Source organism: Thermobia domestica, chromosome 11 (assembly GCF_964235325.1).
Source record: "Thermobia domestica chromosome 11, izTheDome1.hap1.1, whole genome shotgun sequence".
Lineage (NCBI taxonomy): Eukaryota > Metazoa > Arthropoda > Insecta > Zygentoma > Lepismatidae > Thermobia > Thermobia domestica.
In genome coordinates this window covers 27,357,080-27,374,067 of record NC_137464.1, presented here as the reverse complement: position 1 = coordinate 27,374,067, position 16,988 = coordinate 27,357,080, and the positions used below count along the sequence as shown (strand labels likewise).

Below are 16,988 nucleotides of genomic sequence, written 5' to 3'. Positions count from 1 at the left end.
AAGTTAAATTTACTAATGCTGGAAAACAAGGGAAAAGTTTCCTGTTGGACAGAGGCTGGATTACTTTTTTTTTTTTTTTTTTTTTTTTGAAATGACATTTCTGGCTAACACAGAGAGAGAGCAAGGGAGGAAAACTACTCCTCACACAAATTCTTTATCTACCCTTTACTTATCCACCCACATAACAGAGGGAAAAATTTGTACCCCGTATCGCCGACCAATAAAAATCCCCGCTGGAGATTTCCGTCTCACATTTTTATATATATATATTTCTCCCTCTGAAAAATTCATAAGTACAAGGAGTGAGAGACGACAAGAATTTAAAAAAAAAAAAAATAAAGCGGAAGACAGTTAACTCGGCGCGTTCCCCTCCGCCTATTTCGTCATTTTACCACTGAATTTTCTCCATTCCCTACCCTACTCATCCGCCCCTACTTATCCCTTCATTTGCATCTAAAGCCTCGACATTTAGCAGCACAAGGGTTCGTCTGCTAGTTGGTTTTGGTTCTAGAGGTAGTTCCGGGGGAGATAAGGGGACAGCGAAAAGGTGGAGACAAAAAAAAAAAAAAAAAAAGTATTCTGATCAACGGACCATATTGTTATAGACTCTCTCTCTCTCCGGTTCTATTCAGTCTAGCTTTTCAAAGTCAATGTGCCAGCTCGGCGTTAAGGCACGCTATTTGATGTTCGCTTGCTTCCTCTACAACAACAAAACTAAAATGATATTAAGTTCGTAATAAACAACACTGCATTTTTTCCTTCATTTCTTATTAGATACGATACGTTCTGTAAACAGGGCGAATAAAAGAAAAAAATCTTTACTGGACTGCTTCTGATCTGAAATACTTAAGAGGTCTGCGAAATTAAAATACTGTTAATTTTACAGTAATTATATGATATCTTCAAATAGATCAAAGATAATCCAAATGTGGAACAAGAGCGCGCTAGAGTGACCTAGTAGCTTTCCGTTTGCAGCCATTTAAAAACACCAAAATAAATGCCGATTTTCTAAATGACTGGAAATCGAAAGCAGATAAGTGAGTCACGATAAGGATATCTCATGTAAAATAATATTGTCTAGCGTGCTCTTGTTCCACATTTGAATTATCTTTTATTTATTTCAAGATATCACATAATTACTGTAAAATTAGCGGTATTTTAATTTCGCCCTGATGGGGCCTCTTAAGTTGAAACTTAAATGTCAGTAGAAATTGTATAAAACAGCGTTTCTAAACTGAGATTCGCGGACCACAAATGGTTCTCGATAGACACCGAGTCTAAGTGAGCGCAAGCTGCAATGAGTCTAGTGTGCGCGAGCCTGAACCCGTAGAGCCTCGACTGCAAAGTGGCCATTGAATCCCATTCCCTCTCAAATTCCATGCGTAAAGAGTCGTGAAATAGAAGGAATTCGGGAGACCTAAGGTTGAAGTGTAGACACTGATCCAAAAATTGAGTACTGGTGAGGAGCCATGAGTTTAAGGTGAAGATGAGGAACAGAGATGGGTCATGAGGTACAGAGTAAGTGGAGTTGAGGACTTCAGGTGGAGTGAGGTTAAGTGACAATAAGGAGTCATGAACTTAAGGAACAGTGAGAGGTCATGAAGTTGAGCGACCTGAGGTGGATTGAGATTCAGGAACAGAGGAGTCATGAGCTTAAGGAACAGTAAGAGGTCATGAGATTGAGGGATCTGAGGTGAAATGAGACTAAAGGACACTAAAGTCATGGACTTAAGGTTTAGTTGAGAAAGAGTAGGAGTCATGAGGTTGAGAGTGAGGGAACTTAAGGACCTGATGTGGAATGAGGTTGAGGGACAGTGATGAGTCATGGGCAAAGTTGAGAAACAGTAAGTAGTCAAGAAATTGAGGGTGAGTGGAGTTGAAGATATGAGGTGGAGTGATTTGAGAGACAGTATGGAATCGTTAACTTAAGGTGAAGTTGAGAAACAGTGAGGAAACATGAGGTTGGGTGAAGTTGAGGAACCTGAGGTGAAGTGAAAGTGAGGAACAGTAAGGAGTTAAGAACTTACGAACAGTGAATGGCCATAAGGTTGAGGTGAGTGGAGTTGTGAAGTAAGATTGTGGGATATTGAGAAGTTATGAGCTTAGGGTAAAGTTGAGGAATGACGGGTCATGAAGTTGACAGTAAGTGGAATAGAGACACCAGAGATAGCATAAAAATAACTTAGGGAGAGGAATCATGAGGTTGTCAATATAAGAAATTAAGATGCCTAAGAAGGAGAAAGATGAGGAACAGTACCTGTTCTGGGACTGAGTAGCAGGAACTCATGAGGTTGAGCGTCAGTAAAGTAGAGGGGACTTATGATAACGTGGGGCTAATGGATAGTGAGTTTTCGTGATATTGACGGTGAGTAGAGTTCAGGAATTGAGGTGGCATAAGGTCATGGAATAGTGAAGGATCAGGTTAATGATCTAGTATATACCTATCCCTTAAGGTTAAAATTGCATGAATTTTGGGAAAAGTTGATTTAATCCTCAGTAAGTTACCGAGCACTTTTGCAGCCTACTGTATATAATATGATGTAATCCTACCTGTGATGAACAGTTCAAGGCTTACAAAGAAAGGTCGGTGCGCTTTATTTAGAAGTTGTATTTAACAACCACAGGTGACTACTTGATACTTCAAACACGATAATGCACTTTCAGCTGTTTAATAAAAGAAGACTAGTGCGGACAGACACTAGAGGCAGCACAAGAGAAAAATGGTGTTCTTTGAAGGAAAAGAAGAAGGAAGATAATAACCAACAAAAGAGAACATTAAAAGAGAAGTTATGTTTTCCGCTTAAACAGACTGTTTGAAGAGGTTCTTCTGAGGTTCAAAGTAGCGCCACCTGTCTCTAAAATCTACACACAACCTCTTCATCACTTCAGCTGACACGACACTCTTCCTATTTCTTATTTTATTTTTTTTTCTCTTTTTTTGTTTTGTTTTGTATTCTTGACAGAACATTATGTTTTTCTTTATGTTTCTTTGACCGCTTTGTCAAACAACAAAAGGAATAAAGAAAAAGGGGAAAACATAAGATAAAATACTTATAGTACTAGAGGTTAGAATCGCTGAAGCAGATATGGTCACATGCAATGTTCGTTTCTGTTTTCATTTGTAGGACTCACTTTGGTTTATTTTAGCCTTCCAAACTACGCTATGCATATGTAGGGTGAAATCCACTGGTGCAAATCCCGTGGGGGATGAGGGGAACATGTCTCCTCCAATCTTCGAATTGGGGGGACTGTTCCCCCAATAATCCGATTTGATTTTTTTTTTTTTTTTTTTGTGAGAAATGTGATGATTTGTGTCTGATTGCCACAAACGAAAGTGAGATGAAATTGATGTCTCCCAGAATAAGCCTCAAATCTGCCCGACTCCCAATGTTCAAGACAACTCTGTTCCCCTGATCCTCCACAGCATTGTTTTTCAACTTCATAAATATTTTGAACGTCGCTTAAAAAAAATGGGATTGGTCTTACGCTGAGGCAGCAAGGCGGAAGATATGCCAGGCCTTTGGTGAGGGTGTGGTGACTACGTGGACAGTGCAGCGGTGGTTTTACAAGTTTAAGGACTGTGACGAAACACTCGAAGACGCACCACGTGCCGGAAGACCAACACATGTACAAAATGAAGATCTTCAGACAGCAATTGAGGCGAACAGTGACCAGACATGTGAGGAACTGGGACTACAATTCAGTGTGAGTGGAGAAACGATTCGGCAGCATCTCCATCAACTTGGGAAGCACTACAAATGATTTGACTCCGGGCCAGAAAGCAATGCGAGTAGACACCTGTGTTTCTTTGCTGTTTCGTCTGAGGAAGGAGCCATTCTCCTGTGTGTTTGGTGGACTGCTTGCGGCATTGTGCATCGGGAACTGCTACCAGCTAGTCAGAGCATCAATGCTAATGTGTACCGTCGGCAGTTGAGCCGTGTTCAAGAAAAGCTCAAAACTCTGGAGCCAGCACTTCTGAATCACAGTTTCCCTCTTGCTGCAGGACAACGCTAAGCCTCACGCGGCTAGGATGACCCGGCACATCATTCTACGCTTTCGATGTGAAACACTATAGCATCCACCATATTTCCCGGACATTGCACCGTCCGATTATCACCTGTTACATGCCTTGGACATCACGCCAGTTCAAATGCCTAGTAGAGGTATAAAATGCACTTGATACCTTCTTCGCTTCACGGCCCACCAAGTTCTACTGCGATGGAATCCATGGTCTTCCAGAACGTTGGCAGAAGGTTGTCAACAGGGACATACGCAGGGAGTGAGTCCTGGTAGTCCGGACTCCCCAAATCCACTTTTTTTTTTTTTTTTTTTTTTGTAAATTTAGTCTAATTTTAGGGATAATTTTACAATTTTTAATATAATTTAGCCTGAAATTGTGTTTGGACTCCCCCGAAAAGCTTTGGACCCCTCCCGAAATAAATTCCTGAGTACGTCCCTGGTTGTCGATGCTGATAGGGACTACTTTTTGATCTTTCAGGTACGTGTTAGGTGACATATCAATGTTTGAAGATAGTGGGTGAAAAAGTGACAGAACTTTCTTGGTTATCTTCATATTTCTAATTTCAACACTGGTCACAATAGTGGTAACAGATAGCGATAAGAATATGATTTTATAAGCAAACGATGGTATACATATACCCTACGTTTTCTTCACGGAGAAGCATAGATATATTTTGTCCTAAACAAAATCTACAATTTCGTGCACCTTTTTTGTATATAAGGCTTTCATAAGTGTATTTCTATGTATAAAGCAAAAATAAGAGAAAGAAAACAATATATATATATATATATATATATATATATATATATATATATATATATATATATATATATATATGTGTGTGTGTGTGTGTGTGTGTGTGTGTGTGTGTGTTTGTGTGTGTCTGTGTCTGTGTCTGTGTCTGTGTCTGTGTATGTGTATGTATGTGTGCGTGTATAAAAGTACTTATGTTTGGTTTCTTTATTTTTCATTTTTGTTCTTTTGTAGCGAAATTCATATATTTATATTCGTTCCTTTAAAAAGAGTATCTACCTAGTTTCTGCTGTTTCCCCCCCCCCACCTCCTTCTCGAATTCTTTATCTTTCTCTCTCTTTTGCAAAGGAGGTATTCTATACAAAAGCAAGAGATGAATATTAAGAAACGGTATACAAAAGAGAAAGAATTACAAAAAAGAAAAAAAAAAGCTTTTCCAAAACAAATATAGTCCGCTATTTATGATAAGTATAACAGATGATGCAAATTTAAAAGGCAAACTCTTCTACTACTATTATTTTTATTATTATCTTTAGATTTTCCTCCCTTTTTGAGAGTGCTTACATCTGTTGTTTCAGTATTTTTCATATATATAATACAAGAAAATGCAAACGTAATAGTAGAGTCTTGTGTGTTTTCCTGCCTTTATCCCCCGTAAATATATAGAAATGATAAATGAAAGACTTAAAATATTAGTTGTACGGTTTTTTCCTCTTTCAAAAGAATATTCCCTATTATATTCATAGGTTTCTGCTGGAATAACAATGAGTTCTCATGGGAAGAATACAAAATTTAAAAAAAAGAAAGTTTTACAGAGAAGACAAATAAACAAAGCATATATATATATATATATATTTTAAATAACATTAAATAAAGATAAGTAATTGAACACTTTCCTTGTTCAAAACAAATTATTCATTTTAGATATTTACTGACCAGCCAAAACGTTATGATAACATATATAATATTTACTATGTTCACCTTCTGCTCTCAGGACAGCAGCAATGCGGTTTGTTGGTATGAAAGCAATTAGAGATTCGTAAATGGGTGGTGCCATGGTGCACCACACCTATATATACACACACACACACACGTCACTTAATTCCTGTAAATTCTGTGATAAGTTGACGTTAAATGACATCCCAAAGATGTTTAATTGGGTTAAGATTGGGTGAGTTTGGAGGCCATTGCAGTAAATCGAAATTTTCAACTGTACTCCTTGAATCACCGCAGCACAGCATTAGCCTTATGACAAGGACGTTGTCCTGCTGAAATATGCCATTGCCAATTGGAAGCCTGTGTGATATGAATGAGTATATATAATCAGCAATGACCTGCCGGTAGCTCGGATTCGTAATGGTGCCATCCACAGGCACTAGTGGACCCATAGATGACTATGGAAAGGTTCCTCAAATCATAATAGAGACACAACTGTCCTGAAGTAATAGGATTTCGCACACTTTCGATGTTCCATGTTTAATTATCAGTAGCGGCTCGTAGTCTATACAAGCACCGGTTGCAATGTTGCAATATCAAAGGTATGTAGGTACGCGCAAGTGTTCCCCTCCCCCAGCATTCTTGAGTCTTATCCAAGAAATATTCAGGAAATATGAAGAGGAAAGTCTTTTAAGCTCTATTTGTATATTATTGATTAAATTATTTCTCTAATATTAATTTAATATATAAGCTATTTCCTTTTTTTCAAACAACCACTATCAATGTACGTTTATACACTATTTATATACAAAACCTCTACACTCATGTTATTGAACACGAGATAAATCGAATATATAGTATGTGCTGTAAGCCATGAATGATGGCGTTAATCCGAAAAGAAGAAAAAAAAGCAAGAAAATTGCATGCACGCAGTTAAACAAAATTATTTAATTATATAAACTATGCATTATTTTAGAATGGAAGGCCTTTCTTCGATCTTTCGGGCTTCAAAATTTTCTATGACTTTATTTAAATCTGAAATAATGCTGCTCGCCAAGTTTCTCTGAATAGAAAGCATCGCTACTGCAAATATTTTACGCTTTATTTTCTTTAGGGTCCAGAAACACCTCTCTCCTTCGACAATATGATTTTTGTTAGCATTTCTTTGTATAAATATACGGAACAAAAAGTCCATTTTCAGAAACCACGTATTTTTTTGTCTGTAAAGAAGCATGAAATCTAAGATGTTTTCCTTTGAAAATGAAAAAAAAAAAAGTTTAACATTACAGCAAACCCGGCTAAAGAAGACAGATGAGTATTGGAAGTGAATGATTTGATATTAATTTATGCTCTCCGCCGGAAATCGAACACGGAATCATGTGCACGAAAGGCACAGAGCTAGGAATTAGACCAGTAGTAAGACATTTTCTTCTTGGAGACTCGATTGACCCCCCCCCCCAGAATAGGATTTTTTAAAAAATAAATCTTATCCCAAGAATTTTCACCTTTGTATTATAAATGTTAAATAAAATCTATTGACTTCGAACGACCGCCCCCCAAACTTTCAGCCTGGATCCGTCCCTGCTACCACCAGACTTATATTTGTTCTTTGCGAGTTTATGTTTTGTGAATAGCTTCTTTCACGCGTCTGTATCTTCCTCACCCTATCAATTGAGTCAAGCGCTGCTAAGCGGAGGAATTCGTAACTATTACAGAGCTGACCAGTTGCGGAAAAAATACAACCGCAAGGGACCAATACGGGAAGATAGGAGCGATGCAAGAATAAATTCACTTCCCCATGTTAAGAGATAGGAGCTCGCTGCCATATGCTCAATGTTACTGCTTCCGGTGGCAACGTTGGCTGCCACTGGAAAGGTAAATCTCTCTCTTTCTTTCCGTTTTTTTAATTGACTTTTTTCAGAAATGCATCAATACTGTTTTGCGTTCAAGAGCAAAGGTTTATTTTTTACTGATACACTACTTTAACACTTAAAAATATTTTTAGTATTAAAAAAATATCCGGTTGCACAACCATGCAACATATAGTACCAGCCGCCACTGTTAATTATTACAGGAATAAAATGCGGCAAAGGAGCTAAAAGAAAAGTTTTAAGAAGAGCAAAAAAAAAAAAAAAAGAGCGATGATATTGAGGAAAGGAACAAAAAAAAGTGCACTGAAAAAAGAAGTGCCAAAAGATGGGCCCAAAATGTTTATCTAACGTTTTCTTTACAAGACAAGCTAATTCGGACATTTTAGTAGAAAAAAATATAAAGTGAACTCCCTAAAATTCCTAGCTCTAGTAATTAGCGTAATGAAATTACATTTAAATCACAGTGTGAGAGTAGCAGACTTAAAATTTATTACGTGTGGTGTTTTATAGTACAGAAGTAATATTTATTACTAAAATACAAATTAACTAGGAACTAGGTATTTTATTATAAGTGTGTATATTGTATCTAACAATAATATTTTGCCTCAAAACACACTTCAGTGGAGCTAGTAGTTGACCAACATAGGTTTAATTCAATACGAGAAGGTATCAAAAAGTTCGTACAATCACCTAGAAGTAATCCACTCTGTAGAACTCTGGCACCATGATGGTATTAGTTCTTCTCTACGTAGTCAATGTGCCTAGTGATATATCCCAGGGGGTTCGTAGTTCGTCACCATCTAGGTGATATTACCAACTTGTTGATACCCCCTCGTATGTGATACTGTTAATATTGTTTGTTTATTAAAGTTTAGTGTCTCGTGGCAACTCCGAGGCTATATGAGACGTGGACCTAGTTTTAAAGAGGAAACAAAAAGTTTAAGGTTCACCCACCGAGAATCGAACCCGGGACCCCATGAACCAAAGGCGCATACGTGCTAGCCACTACAGCAGAGGGAAGGGCTATATTGTTAGTAACTGCACTGAGTGTCCAATCGTCTGTTTGTACCGTTTCTGTAGGAAAAACGTAATCATAGCTACGTTAATAGAATATCAACGTTTCAGTTAATATTTTTTCCCCTCTGCTACTCACTCTTGCAAATAAATTGCTGACATCTATTTTATGGTATGTTGATTCACCGCAAAAACTGGTCCTTACGTGAAGCTGGTTTCAAAAAGGAGGGGGGAAAAAACACGCAATACAATTATATTTATTGCACCGTTGAAATTGATGCAACAGGAAACGAAACAAAATTATTACCAATTAAAAACTACCGTTAGAGAAGTTGTACGTGAACTTACGAACAGTGAATTAACCTTTCAAATGTATTGTGTATTTTATAGTTATGTGATGTGTGTAAGGAAACTATAAAATGAAATTCAAGTTAGTTTAGAATATCAGGTAATCTTGTACCACCACGATTATTGCTCTGACTGGTTCCTTCGTTGCGATGTCACGCGAAGAAATCAGTGACCCAGGACAGTAGAATACAGAGGATACATCTGATTATATATGCCTGTCTGTATATGAGGCTTTGGACATTTTATCGCATGTTGGTGGTCGGAAGTACTGATAGAACTTGCAAAATTGCGTACAATTCTCCTTCGACTGTCAAATTTTCATAAATAAACTGAAAGCAGCATCCAGTTCTATGACTTAATTTCGATGCAGATTAAAAATCTGGGTTCTATACGAGGTGCACACCGAAAAATACGTGAAGTTTTGTTCTAAATTCCACTTTTTTTTTTTTTGGCATTTTTAGAAAGCAACTGCAGCATCAGAGACCCTCATCCTTCGTCTCTAAGCAGTGCAGGATTTGTTTACTAGGTGGCAGCAGTTGTGTCACATGGCCTGAACGAGTAAAACTTGCTTCTGATACTGCCCAGCGACATGGAATTTTCGGTTGAAGAGCAACGGGCAGTGTTTCTTTCAGAAACAATGTTACGGGGGGGACTCTTAGTATTCCGGGGAGCACTGCTGATACTATTCTATTTATTAGTACATTATACACGTATTATTTTGGTCTCTTCCGGGCTGGCACTCTCAGAGCTCCGGGGAGCAGTGTCCCACCAAAAAAATAGGTCTGGAAGAAACACTGGCAACGGGTAATTGTGAAATTCTACACCTTATGCAATCGTCAATTGGAGGGTGCGTGTGGTGATAGTGCTCATGCAGAAAGTACTGTTAGGAAGAAGGTGCATGAGTTCAAAGCAGGGCGAACAAGTGTGAAAGATGAGCAGAGATCTGGACGTTCCAAAAACAGCATCAACTAATGCTAATATTCCCCGTGTGTTGAACATTTTATCATAGAAAATAAGCATGTCACCATGTAGGAAAATTTGTGGTACACTGGGGCTAACAATGGGAACAGTAAAATGAATAATTGAAAAAAAAAAAAAAAAACGGGGCCTAAGAAAAGTTTCTTCTTGGTGGATTCCACCGATCAAGTGTTGCAAATTTAACACGCTTCAGAAGAGAGGGACGCAATTTCTTAGAAAGTGTTGTGACAATCAATGAATCACATATTCCATTATTCAAACCAGAAACAAAAACGACTCAATGCAGTAAAACCACACAGATTTACCACCCTCCCCCCAAAAATTCGAATGCACTGTACGCTATCTTCTGGGATTTCCAGGAAGTGATAGTGTCCCACTCTGTTCCAATACGTCATACAATTACGGGCGAATATTTTCGTACACTTTTGGATACAGAATTTTTTTGCAAAATCGACTGGGAAACGATCACAAATGGCAAAAAATAGCAATTTCATCCTCCATATGGACAATGCATCACAACACCGTACTAATGTTGTGATCTAGTTCTTAGCTGACTTGAACTTCCAAAGCAATCACCTTATTCACCAGATTTAGCCCCGAGTGACTCTTGGTTGTTTCCAATCCTCAAGGATTTTTGCCACTAGAACATCCCTGGGAAGTGTTATTATTTTCCAGTACCTGAAACATACCCTCAAAGATGACTATGCCTGATGCTACATAAAGTGTACGAAGCGGTGACAACTGTATATCAATAAAGACGAAGAGTTTATTGAGAACTAGACATTGGTTAGTTCCTTGTATTTTCCTTGTTCATGGAAATTAAAACGAAATGGCACGTACTTTTGGTGTGCACCTCTTAATGACTCATGGTGGCTCAGTGGTAGAACGTTTACTTCGGAGGTGTCTCTGGATTGATTCAAGGCCATGTAAGTTTGTAGCGAACAACATTGTATCCGTGGTGGGTTTTCTACGGATTCTCCCATTTCCTCCCACACTCTCATTTCACCGATTGGTTCAAGCCATTGAGTTTCATTTGTATTTGAGTTTAGCAGCGAGGTTATATAAGCCGTGGACCTATGTCTTAACATGGGATCCGAATCATATAAACTCCGCCGGGAATCGAACCCATACGCTATCCTCATAGCCAAGAAGGATCTCTCATTCATTTTCATTAATTATCCCTTAGCCTCAGAATCATAGACACGTCGAATGTTAAATGGAAAATTTCATTCAATTTTTTCAGTACTGAAAGCTTTCATAAAAGAATTTTCAGTTGAAAAAGTATCAGTGATTGAGACAAACTATTCTGATTAACACTGTGATTTATATTAAAATAATTGTTTTACCTGAATACTCTGATTAAATTGCTTCAACGATTCCATATAAATTAATCGAATTTCAGCATTATTTATTCTGATAAGTAAATTATTTTCAGTATAATATAATGCTTTCACTTCAACCATTATTATATGCACATTTCTTCGGCAAGAGAAATCACATATCGAAGTCTAATGATAATAGTAATAACAAAATAAATTAATAATTAATAAATAACGGCTGACTACTTACAGGCACAGCGTCACAAGTTTCGAGGTCTTGTATAGGACCTTCTGAGCAGTCTCCTTCCTGAAGGAATGGAGGTCTTGGAGGTGGGGGGAGGCGAAATTCTGGAGGTGGTCCGGGACAGTCGCATTCATAATCTGGACTATCCATGTCCCAGTAGGCCCCCAGGTCAATCTGATGATCAATGGATTTCCGTACATCCATTCCGCCTATCTGCAAAGACAAAAGAAAGAAACGTTTTTAATACGTTACAGTCAATCTATATATATTGACAATTCAATAAATGAAATAATAAAAAAGAAAATTCTTGTTTTCGCAACAATTTTAAAAACAAACACTATTAAATATACATAGATCTTGCTTCAAATATGAATATGCAACCATTGTGTGGAAAAGAACTAGCTTTTTATGCGTGCTCTACTGTTCGTACGCAACCAGTATTACTCTTGTGTAAAGCGGGATTGTCTAGTATACAGAAAGTTTAACATCCATAAATTTTATGAAAATTTAATATTTTCACGATTTTTGTAGCACATTTTTAAAATCAAGCTTTATATCATCTATTTTTTTTTCTATCTAGTATATTAATATAATTTCTTTTGCAAAAAAAATTACTAGAATCAGGAAAAACTGAGAGTAAAACGTAGGTACAGCTATGAAATTTACAATATACAATATACCAGTAGGACATAAATTTACAAAGTAAGACGAGAAACATTTCGAGACGAAACAAGGACATCTTTCTGATAACCGAGACGGGACGAGAATGAATTCTAGAATATAGACGAGACGAGAGTTGTACAAAAAATTACGACATGAGTATAGTATATTGTTGTATAGTATACTGTTATAATGTCGTAATTTTTTGTACAACTCTCGTCTCGTCTATATTCTAGAATTCATTCTCGTCCCGTCTCGGTTATCAGAAAGATGTCCTTATTTCGTCTCGAAATGTTTCTCGTCTTACTTTGTAAATTTATGTCCTAATTTATATTTTAAATTCCTGTAGAATTTAACACAATCCTTCCGCGTTAGGAGAGTTCCACGAAGGGTGTGATACAACAACATTTAAACCATACTTATTATTGGAATATATTTATGGACTTGCGTTTTATACATGCTGATGAATGAATGCTTTTCGTTATGTTCGTACTATTTACCAATTTATAGTTTTTAATACTATGAATAATGAAACGCTAAAACAAAGTGTTTTGAGATATATAAACTTGGGTGAAGTAGTATTGCCACGAGACTCGAGAAGTTTGAAAACGAGATGAGACGAATTTTGTCTCGTCTCAAATTTGAAAATTGGCGCGGGAGACCCGGGTTCGATTCTCGGCGGGAGCTCATGTGGTTCGGATCCCACGTTAATCAGTAGGCTCATGTCTCACATAGTATCGCTGCTGAACAGGGCGTTAAACTCAAAATCAACTCAACTCAAAATCAATCAAATTTGAAAATGTAGTTCCTCTTTTTGTTTACCAGACAAAATATCAGTAATTGTCGAGACAAGCAGAGGAATATTTCGTTTCGTCGGCAACACTTCTTTCTTTTCAATACAATTTATTTTATTCTGTTTGTTAAAATATTTCTTTTAAAAGATATCATGTTTTCATTTGTTTTAAATTTTTTTTTAAGAATGCAATCAAGGGTAAAAGTGGATCTGAAAAGGTAAGGAGACGGATGGTGTCACGCTGTCCCTCGTATCTATCTTTGCAAATCGTAATTTTTAGGAAGTGGTGGCACACCATAGATATTTTTGGAAGTGGGGGAACGGCGTCCTTCTGCGTTTCCCCTCACTTTTATCCCCTGGAATGTATTAGAAGTTTTGACAGGATAATTAGACGCACAAAGTAAACCCCAAGTCCGTATATTATACAAGACTTTAATCCCCTCCTCCCGTAAAAAAAGATATGAGGCAAGTTTAGAACGGATACCCAGGAATGAATATGTAATATTAGGAAACTTGGCAGAATTATTAGAGAAGAACCTCGAAAATTGCGTTCATTCACATCGTTGTGTTCAGGTCTCGTCTTTGGACTTTTATTTATTTGTTTATTTATTTATTTATTTATTATGATAATCTATATATTAATAGTAGTGTCTGTGAACAAAAAACTCCAGATCCAAATTAAAAATCACTCTTGAATTACCCAACCGATCTCGATCAAATTTTTGTTGTAGATGCAGTTTCAGCCTTGGAGTGATTTTAGCTATTCACTTCGACGGTAGAACTTAGTGGAGGGGGATTTATAAAAATAAATAAAACTTAATAACTCTTGAACCAAACGACCAATTTCGATCAAATTTTCAACATAGATAACGTTCATGCCTGGGATGGATTTTACCATTTCACTTTGACGGAATAACTTAGGGGTTGGGGAGGACGGGGAGATACAAAAAAATCAATAAATACAAAAATAAAAGTGACCATGTTCATGAGTTAATAACTCTTGAACCACCCGATCGATCTAAGTCCTAATTTCAACATAGATGAAGTTCGAACTTGGGAAGTTTTTTATTATTCCATTTTCACGGTAGAATTTAGGGAAAGGGAGGGAAGGAGAGTAAATATATGAAAATGAATAAAACTTAATAACTCTTGAACCACCCCACCGATCTCGATCAAATTTTCAACATACATGACATTCGGGCCTGGGAAAAATAAACAGAACTTAACTCTTGAACGCCCCCACCGATGATAATCGGGCCTAGGATAATTTTTATCACGCAGTGCCCCGCAACATGGGGAGGGGAGAGGGATATATTAAAAAAAATCACCGAAAATGCCCCATATCAAAGAGCACTATAGTAATAGTAAAAACGGAACGTATTACTATTTTTTTTCTTAATTTAACCCAGCGAAATCGAGGCGCGTCTTAGATTTGAGGACGTCTTAAATGCGAGTAATTATCGAGAAATTCTTAAATAAAAATATTATTAACGTGTTACTAAAACTACTTTGCTATCCATAAATATTTTTAATTTTGTATTATATTCAATCATTCAGACAACAATAGTGTCCTGCGCTTGTGCAGGACGTGTGGGTTTGCTAGTTTACATTAAACGACGATACAATAGTATTATAAAACTACTGCACTGTCTATACAGTGTTAGCGGTAAATAAACTGACTTTTTATGCATTAACCTGAAAATATTAAAATATTACAGAATAATGTTCAGGAAAAATGTGAAATAATCTAAAACCTAATAAAAAGTTTTTAAAAAATGATTATAACGTCATAAAATTAATCTTTCAAATTTAAATATATCCTCTTTTGCTGTAGCCCCCTCCCCATTAGTCTCGCAACTGGTTGAAATCATAGTTCCGCCAATTCTCAGTAACTTTGAAAATTCAAGCCGCAAAACAACCAGAACTTGGAAGGTGAGTATACGAAACCCCTGGACCAACTTCCTCAAGCTTTTTGTTGCAGAAAAGAAGGCTGAAAAGAAAAACCTAAAGAAGTTGGCTGGTAAAAGGTGGGGGTGGGAGTTAGAGAGGGTGGGGGGCTGAATAAGGGAAGGACATCTTTTGGTCACGTGAGGATACTCCTGGAAGACGGCGAACACGAGAAAGCTCTTCACCTCTTTTCATCCTGAGCTGGGAAAGGGACTTCATGCGTTAGTCAGAAAGAAACTTTCAAAAAAAAAAAAAAAAAAAAAAAAAAATTAGAAGGAGAGTAGGTGTGGTAAGTATACATATCTAGCTCCAGGTTCTCTGAGATATATGTAGAAGGGAGCGGCGCTCCTGTGACGTAACACTTACATACCTATTTACTTACGGAGGTAAAAAAAAATGCAATTTCTTAGACGAGGTATAAAAGACGGCAGGACCTCAACAACATGTCACGAGAACTGCTCTGGAATTGGTTACAAGACATTCATGGTTCCTGAATCTTTCTTCTGGGTTCATATCTGTCTACTGAGTGGACTATTCTCTGTAATGCAGAGTTGCCAGTGTAGACGGGTAAATAAGTATTTCTTGAAACAAAGAAATAGAACGAAATGTTGATTGTTCAACGGTTGTGCTTTTTTAAACGAAAATACAGAGTGATTCATAAAAACTCTGAAAGTATAAGGATATCTCACTAACAGAACATTGTCTTACTGTAATAGTGTTTTAAATGTTCACAACTATTCTCTCGCCAGTTGTTGTAAACGCGTGTCATTCCACAGAATTCTTCATTGCTAAGAAGAACCAAAGTATATAAAGAATTAGATCTTATTGATCCTTAAAGATGAGTTTTTTCACCCGTGCACTGCTATGAATATTCTTTTACAGGGCGGATAACCTAATGCCTAGACTTCCTTCTAGAAATCATAGCTCAAAGAAACGAAAGAGATAGAAGTGACGTAGGAAACATTCATGGTCAAAGTGACGTACATATATAGATGATTATTATTATTATTATTATTATTATTATTATTATTATTATTATTATTATTATTATTATTTACTGCAACCGCAGTCAATGATATGTTCTCAAACTTTTTTTCTTTTTAATGACACACGAAAATGGTTCCTAGCTCTGATGTCTAAAAAACCGTTTTTCATTATCTCTTACCCTTTTAGCTTTAACGCCTCAAAATAGTTTCTCATTATCTCTTACCACTTTAGCTCTGATGGCTAAAAAACAGTTTCTATTTTCTATTTTTCTAATCACTTTAGCTCTGATGCCTAAAAAACGTTTTATATTGTCTCTTACCGCTTTAACTGTGATGCCTAAAAGCCGTTTCTCATTCTCTTACTGCTTTAGCTCTAATGCCTAAGAAACAGTTTCTAGTTATCTTTTATCGCTTTAGCTCTGATGCCTAAAAAAGATTTCTCATTATATCTTACCGCTTTAGCTGATACCTAAAATAACGCTTTTCTTATTATCTCTTACCGCTTTAACTCTGATGCCTAAAATGAGTTTCTCATTATCTCTTACTGCTTTAGCTCTAATGCCTAAGAAACAGTTATCTCGTTCGTTATCTCTTACCTCTTTAGCTCTGATACCTAGAAAACCATTTTCAGTATCTCTTATTATATACGTACGTACTGTACATATATACGTGGGTCGTTCAATACATATAAGCTTTCCTAAGCAATAAAATATTTAATTTTTAAGATGTATTTGTAAACTATCCATACATGTGTAGGTGGGTTCTTCCTAATCTCTACGCATAATCCCCATTGAGATTCAGGCATTTGTCTCGCCGTTGCACAACTTGTCCAAACCTTTTGAAAAAAAAAAAAAAATCAGGGTTCTGGTTATTTAGCATTCTCCTCACATTCTGGTAGAGTTCTTCATGTTTCAAAACGTGCACCTTGCAATGTAGACTTTAACATCGAAAAAAAAAAACAAAAAAAAAAACAGATGGAAGTAACTTGGCGCTAAATTCAGGCTGTATGAAAATTGAATTCAGCCATTCCCTCCCTAATTCTTCAATTGTGCCTCTTGTTTAAGTGCTTCGATTCCCGGCGGGAGCTCATGTGGTTCGGATTCCACGTTAATCAGTAG

At 36.9% G+C, this 16,988-nt stretch overlaps 1 protein-coding gene across 1 annotated transcript in view; it reads right to left on the bottom strand.

The window, feature by feature from the left end:
* pxb (putative Hedgehog signaling attenuator pxb) overlaps nt 1-16,988 on the bottom strand; it is a 443,477-nt gene that overhangs the window by 204,476 nt on the left and 222,013 nt on the right. The window contains exon 2 of the mRNA XM_081730272.1: nt 11,491-11,697. Coding sequence (XP_081586398.1) covers nt 11,491-11,697 — 207 coding nt within the window. The remainder of the gene's footprint in view (nt 1-11,490; nt 11,698-16,988) is intronic.